Below are 7,703 nucleotides of genomic sequence, written 5' to 3' on the forward strand. Positions count from 1 at the left end.
GTTTACTGCGTGACGTCAAGTCAGCTGAACCAGTCGATAATCCATCGGTGATTACCCGACGCGCATCACTCGGTGACTCTTCGAAAACACTCGACATATTCAAGAATACTACAATGTCATTCGAGAACCATAACTCTAAAGTGACTTATTCCGAAGGAAAATGAAAGCGCTATTAATTTTAGATTTTATTTTGGTTTTATCTGCCCATGGGCCTGAACACCCCCCTGGTCATCTGAAACCTTTAGGTTCTCATCAGCCTCCTGTAGGCGTATTGGATAGCACTGTCTTTGTTCCATCGTCTCGGGAATTCTTTGATCAAAATGTTCTTCCGGGAAAACCTGTGCTCTTTAAGGGAGCAGCGAAGAAAATGCCTGCTTTTTCAAAGTGGACGGATGAATATTTAAGGTAAGGTCAACATATGTGGTGGATAATAAATCTCATGGTCAGCATAATTGATGAAAATTCATTCAATCCACATCAAGTGAAATGTTATTTTCTGAAATCAAGGAGTCAAGGAAACTTCTGCTAGTTTACAGGCGACCAGTTTCGAATTGTTTTTTTTTTTTTAATTACTTTAACTTCGGAAAATTAACAGAGAGCAGAACTGCATATTTCGGGCTACCTGTTTTCAACATTTCTAGCAGGGCTGTCTATTTCCCTTCGACAAGTTTTAGCTTGTTTTCAATTAAAGTTGAAACACCTGTATTAGGTCAGACTCTGAATAAGAATTGAGGCAAGCCTTTTACGCTTAAGGATTTATCCATTATATTTTAAAACCATGAATTTTTAAATATCCTCCAGCATTTTTAGGCCAAGATAAGTTTACTTTTTCCTTTAAAACTTGATAAAAAACACGATAACGGAGATTAGTGTATCACAAAAAGCAAAAGATATACAAACTAACTCGTGATACAAACTAACTCGTGATACAAACTAACTAGTCACGAACAATTAACTATTAATGATTCACCTGTTCACGCAATTTTGTGAACAATTGAAAGTCTTTGAAGCAATCAATACATTATTTTGACCCTCTGACTTCTTGATGTAATTTTGTAGCTCCTAGGTAACAAATTGACTGTGTCTTGTTATAACCACTTATTTTGTTTTCTCAAATGACATGAAAAGTATGAAATATTTGAAACTTGGAGACATAGTAAAGTTATTTTGGTGAAGCTAATCATGGAATTAAAAAAAATTCCCCTTCAATGATATGTGAAATGGAGGGAGACATCCTGTCTCTCAAAATCCCAATTTTGTTAGTTATCTAAGTGTCAGTTCATTAAAAATATCATCTTCTTGGTAGTAACATGTCTCAATTTTTAAAGCCAAGCAAAATTTTGCTTTAGGAACTAGTTTCCCATCTCCAAAATTCTTTTAAAATTTCTGGAATTCCCTTTTTTTAAGGACAACAACCTCATTCTTTTGAATGACATTCTTTTTTTATATCACCTTCAACATAGTGAAAAATTTGGACAAGAAGGCATTGATGTTGAAGAAGGTAAAAAAGAAAACAGATCACTGGCAACATTTCATTTTAAGTTGCAAGACTTTATCAGTCGTTACAAGGATGAAGATATTTACTTGGTGGAAACTCTTCCAGCTAAGATGAGAGGTACAGTTTTAACCATTTTGAAAGTTTGACAGGCAAACGATAGTCTTGCTGTTAGGCCTTAGTTTCATATGTTCAAACAAGTCCCTTGCATGACAACCTCTCCCTGTGTAAATACTGAAGTCCCATTTACATGGTCTCAGTTACCCAACCTTCTCTTCCCCCCCCCCTCCCAAGTTACCCTGTCCAAGCTACCTTTTCATTTATTTCTTTGAAAAAATCAACCAACAATTCATATGAAAATGACAAAATAGTATTCCATACAATGCAGCAAAGTGAAATAGGCAGAACAGAAACATTTAGTTTGCCATCACAGACAAGAGGATTGGTGCTGGGTGAGAGGAACTGTGGGTATAGTTTTGAGATATGTATAGTAGGTCATTGAAATTACAAAATTATTCTTGGTCAGCAACCATTTAGTAACTAGGTTTAGTTTAAAATAAGAAAAACATTTCAACTTTGTATGACCTATTGTTGTAAATCAGCCTATAGAGTTAGCAGCATTGTAATTAGTGGGATATACATTCTCTTTGTTTCCACAAAGTGGTTTTGGATGTTTGTATCTAGCAGTGTTGCATTTATTCAGAGATGCATATGTTTGTATGATGTATCACTATATCAGTGAGCATAGTTGCTGCAGTAAACTGGTGTGTGAGACTTGCTGACTTACAGACCTCTGTATTTAGACTATATGTTGTATGCGTTTCATCAATTATTGCAGTTAAATCTCATATTAGGGGGCAAGACAATGCGGGTGGGAAAGTTGTTCTGCCTCAAAAAGTATGGTGACTCTATCGAGCAGAAAACTTTTCTTATATGATTGTACACTTTGTGTTCCCTGAATGAGGCAAGATGGCTCATATTTATCCAATACATAAGCAGCCTATCTGTGGCAAGGGAGACTGGTGAGAAGACAACTGTCGCAACTCACAACTCTATATAAATGCTCTGTAAAGCTTCCTCAAAGGGAAAGGTTGTCTTGTGTCTCAACCCTTTAACTCCCAGATCAAATTTGTAATTCTCTTTACTGTCAACCACACAATTCTTATAATGTAAGTTCAGATAATTTTGTATTGGATCAACTAATTATCCCCAATTTGATGTTTTTCTTTATTCTCTTTTACTAATCTAGTTGATATTGTATTAGTATTGTAAGGAGAAATTCTGTTTTGGTCACTCATGGAAGTTAAAGGGTTGATGCAGTTGACCACAATTCCAAAGTGTTATAAATTGTTCTTTGTTTGAAAGTATATTTTGCTTATTTCTAAACTATTTGACCTCATTTTATGTGACTGGGCTAATGTTGGAGGAAATCTTCTTTTTGAACTAGTTTCTATTGTTGTCAGTGATGATAATCTCCTATTTGATTTTTAGTAATAGTTTAATAAATACTTGGCAGCATATGCTCACAGACTCACATACTTTTTCAGAGGAATATGCACTTTTAAAGAGTTTAAGTTGTGGGGGCTACACAAATGTGCTTCAAGATGCTGTTGTCTGGTTCAGCAGCGGTGGCACTAAATCCGTTCTCCATTACGATTCTGTGGATAACATCAACTGCCTCTTTGATGGAACAAAAGAACTGGTCATGATTAACAAGGTAGGCTTTGTGTAAAGGACTTAAAGCCAGACAACCAGCCTCTAATTGGTGCTGTGGCATAAGGGGTTGGGCTTATTGTGTGCAAAGTAAGCCTACTGTTTTTGAGCTGCAGTGTCTCCTTGTAGACTTAATGCTTTAATTCCCAGAATTGTTTAAAATTTAACTTCTCTCTATGGTATCAACACCTTATCCAGTAATAAGTACTGAGAATACTCAAATTTATCAGGTAGAAGTTGTTATCTTGATCTGGTACCAACTTCCCTTAAACCAATATACAAGGAAATGTGAAGGAACAAGAGGGGACTGAATAGACAATCAGATCTTGGGATTGAAAGGGTTAAAAGTATTCGTCCATTTCTCAAATGCCTGAGAGTTGGTACCCATTGACTGTTGAAATGGTGGAAATTATGTTTGTGTTTTCTTTTATGGAATGTGTTTTGTTTTTTCAATGGGTGCTTTTTCTTCTGTTGTAGTCTCATCTTGAGCAAGCACATATTGACAAGGTCCATGGGGCATTTTCCACTGTTGACGTAGATCAAGTTGACATGTACAAATTCCCAGGATTACAGACAATCCCTTATTTTAAGGCTGTCATGGAACCAGGAGATTGTTTTTTTATCCCTGCAAGGTAATCTTACCCTCCTTATAACTGTGGGCTGCCAGCAAATTTATCTTTTGTTCATTTACAAGATCAGCCAGTTAGATGCTGCTAGACTAGGATTTGGTCAAAATATGATAACCACAATTTAAAGCACTTCAGTTTGTTTATCATGCAATGGAAATATGATAATTCTTTAGCCATCATTCCTGATTCATCCCCTATTTCAATGCCCTGAGAGATTTTTTTATCAGAAATGGAGAACACTCTTGTTAGTTTGCTCTATCTCCTGTTACAGCATTTCTCAAGGAAAACCCTTGAGGTTTTTTTTTTGTTTCTGGCTAGGACTCTAGTTAAAGTGATGAACTGCTTCAAAGTTGATTTAATTTGTTTACCAAATGACAAATCTTAGATGGGTTCATCAAGTACGCTCCTATGGAAAGCGAAACCTTGCTGTGAATATTTGGTGGGCCCATTTTGAAAAGTTTAACCAGTCAGATTGTGATGACAGTCCCTACAAAGACAAAGAGTTGATTCCTCTTCATCACTTTGAGTTCCATCCACAAGAAGCCCTCAGGTAGATGTAATTCTGAAAGTTGCATTCAGTAAAAAATATTTTAAGTCCAGCCTCACCATCGTCCTGCTTTGGACAAAATTGGCACAGAAGATAGGTGCTTTTTTAAGGGTGGGTTAGGGTGTGGGTCTTGTCAGTTGAAATATATAGTGTCTTGCTAGCATGAACGGAAAGCAAATTAAAGTCTATTTTTTGAGGTACCGGTATATGCATGCAAGTTCTACAATTTTGCATATTTTCAATGCCAAAAGGATTGGAAAAGTGTGGCAGTTACAGCTGATTGTAACCTGCAGTGAATTTTCTCCCTCTCTGGAGTAAAGTCAGTTGTGGGTCACTTTAAATTAGAATTATAACCCAAGTGAATCCTGAAAACCCTCTCCTTCCAAAACCAGACCAAATGCAAAACCTTTGTAGTGAAATGTCTTTGCACTTACCCTAATTTTAACCCTTTAACCTGTAAGAGTAATTAGCATCTAACGTCTCCTTACAACATCACTCCTGAATCACAGGTCACAGGAATAAATGAAATGATCACCAACAAAATTACAGTAGCTTTTAATTGTTAAACAAATTCTCCTTGTCAACACCTTAGGAAATGTATAGAGAACAGTGTGGAGAATATACATAATGATGTTAGGGTGTAAAGGATCAAGGCAGAGGCATGGGGCTTATTAAATTGGCTGGAGGTATGGGGCTTATTAAATTGGCTGAAGGCATGGGGCTTATTAAATTGGCTAGAGGCATGGGGCTTATTAAATTGGCTGGAGGCATGAGGCTTATAAAATTGGCTGGAGGCATGGGGCTTATTAAATTGGCTGGAGGCATGGGGCTTATTAAATTGGCTGGAGGCATGGGGCTTATTAAATTGAATGGAAACATGATCTATCATCAGTAAGGGAAACATCAGGTTGGAGTAGTTGTCTAATATATATTAAGTAGTCCAGCTATCTTTCAAACATACACCAAAAGTATATGACTTACAGTTTCGTGTAATGGTTCAGTTTTTTTGCTTATTCTTTTAGTAATTATGCACTTTGCTTCATCACAGGCAAGCAACTTTGCAAAACATTGGAGAAATACCAGTAACCTTGGAGCGTTATTTAGAACTAATTCAGGTACTGAAAGGAAAAATCTCTTAAAATTAAAAACGTGCAGTGGAATGTGCTTGTGAAATCCAAGATCAGCCCAGCATATGCTTTTTATGCTAAAAGTAAGATTCCCTTGTCACCCAAGAGTTAAAGTAAGACATCAGGTGCCACTGAGTGTTGCTAGAGCACAGCCATGCTGTCATGTTCTGTTTCATACATTTCACTATTTATGGAGTGTGCCTTTAGCTAGAGGGTGTCTATCAAGTACATTATTTTTTTTTCTTTTAATGTTCTTTTAAATTTGGCTTAAATCAATTCATAATATGCTGATGGTCACTGATGGGAAACTGGCATTTTATTTTTAGGAGGATGCTAAAGAACTTGGGGACGAAGTATCAATTCTACCAAGAGAGACACTAGAACAGGTAGTCAGAGGTCACTTCTCCCTTCACTTAACCAAAAATGCTCTGCATCACTTAGAAGAAAAAGGGCTGCCTTGTAGATTTTCATGCCCTCATTATCAGTTCATTATCAATATCATTAATGTTATTTTGTCATTTTTGTAGATGTTGTTTGAATTTGTAGATGTTGTTTTTGTGTATGTTGTTTTTGTTTTTGCACTGATTTCACTAGAGGTGAGGAGAGGCAGCAATATTGATCAACATAATTTAAAACCTTCATTGTCATCATTCTTTTTATCAAGAACATTGTTTTTATTCCTACCATCATAATTTATTTTGCCTCTAAGGATTGAACCCTGTGATTTAACAATGAGGAAATATTGAGAAAGCACTGACAAATCTTATAACAATAAGTTCTTGGACTTTCATTATCATTATTTTGAGCAGATGCGAAGATAAACACGGGAGAAAAACTTCCTTGTTATCTTTTTTCATCCACTTCGTAAAATTCTGACTTCTTACTTTTCTTTTGTTTTGTATTTGTTATTTTGATTTTATGACAGAATTTTCACAAAATGGACTCGAATAAGGATGGTGAAGTATCCCCCGAGGAGATTTATGATATCAAATATGACGACATTGGGCGGCTGTTGACATACATTGACGATTACCAGGAGGAGGATTCGGAAGATGATAGTGCTGATGGAACAAAGGAACACGAATCTCAGTCTGAGGATAATAACAATCAGGAAATGTCTGATACTGAAAGTCAAAAGGATCGCCAGCATACAGAACTCTAAGTCATTGAATTTATTTATTTTACCCATCCTCTCCTCGTTTTTTTCAAGGAATGTTCGCTACTCAGCCAGTCGCCCTGGCAGCCAGGAGTGCTACGTGATATCGACGAGAACAGCCAATACTCGCCAGCTAATTACTTCTTTTGAAAGGTATCCTCTAAATAAAAACAATTTATAATTCAAGTCTAGCAAATAATTAAATTAAATTATCATAAAAGTAGACTAAAATTTTTAATTAGTTAATGTTATTTCATTGAAAAAATATGGCTATTTACTTTTCCAATCATATAAAGTAAAAATGGATTTAAATATTTAAAGTTAGCATATACTTTTTTCTACCCAGAGGCCAACTTCTTGCGTGAAAGAGTTTGTTGTAATTTATTTGTTTTAGGGTGGGACAAATTTTAAAACAGTCGCTCTGAGCTTTGTAAAAACGTTACAACAGTAACGTAAGAATAAAAAAAACGTTTAGAGCTGTTCTGATTTTTTTTTATCTCTTGTAGACTTCTCTTTTTGCTTATTATAATATACCAAACCAGTCAACAGCTGTTTTATTTCACACGTTCACTTGCCAGCTAAGAGGTTAACTGTAAGTGTCACTCACCTCCACGCGGAGCAACATGTCTGTGGTGTGCAACTTACGGTAACTAAGCGAGTTTTGCTCTGCTCTCTGAATCAGATTTGATACATCCTGAAGCAATCGTGGTGCAGTGAATGCGCGCTACTTATTACATGTAACACGCCATCTGTCATAACGACGGTCATACTTGTGCAGACATATGACCACTGTGTTACACTTTGCTAACTTCAGAATACGATTATAATTGATTTTCTTGAAATGGTCACAAAGTTGTCCGTTGCAAGAACAATTTTTCAACGAAATGTAATATCTAAAGCGAAGAAGCTTTAAAAAGAGTTCTCGGATCCATAAGTCTGACGCTTTCGTCAGAAGTGTGCATGACGCAGAATGGTTTTCACTTATGGTGTGGGAAGTTGAAACTAGAGTTCTATGCCGACTGTCGCTCTATGTGGC

General features: G+C 36.2%; 1 protein-coding gene across 1 annotated transcript; it reads left to right on the forward strand.

Annotated features, from left to right (window-relative positions):
• The first annotated feature begins 26 nt into the window (after positions 1–26).
• Positions 27–7,146, forward strand: LOC113672602 (bifunctional peptidase and arginyl-hydroxylase JMJD5). Its single transcript, XM_027188909.2, has 8 exons — positions 27–405; positions 1,464–1,615; positions 3,043–3,212; positions 3,686–3,840; positions 4,223–4,387; positions 5,433–5,499; positions 5,838–5,897; positions 6,437–7,146. Exons 1-8 carry the CDS (start codon positions 161–163, stop codon positions 6,671–6,673), a joined length of 1,251 nt encoding a protein of 416 aa, XP_027044710.2. The 5' UTR covers positions 27–160; the 3' UTR covers positions 6,674–7,146.
• Positions 7,147–7,703: the final 557 nt, after the last annotated feature.

This window comes from Pocillopora damicornis, chromosome 4 (genome assembly GCF_964200805.1).
Source record: "Pocillopora damicornis chromosome 4, jaPocDami1.2, whole genome shotgun sequence".
NCBI classification, from domain to species: Eukaryota; Metazoa; Cnidaria; class Anthozoa; order Scleractinia; family Pocilloporidae; genus Pocillopora; species Pocillopora damicornis.

Coding starts and splice junctions, on each gene's coding strand:
- LOC113672602 (XM_027188909.2), top strand. CDS start 161: ATGAAAGCGCTATTAATTTTAGATTTTATTTTGGTTTTATCTGCCCAT. Junction 5,500..5,837: donor GTTATTTAGAACTAATTCAG/GTACTGAAAGGA, acceptor TTTTATTTTTAG/GAGGATGCTAAAGAACTTGG. Junction 5,898..6,436: donor CAAGAGAGACACTAGAACAG/GTAGTCAGAGGT, acceptor ATTTTATGACAG/AATTTTCACAAAATGGACTC.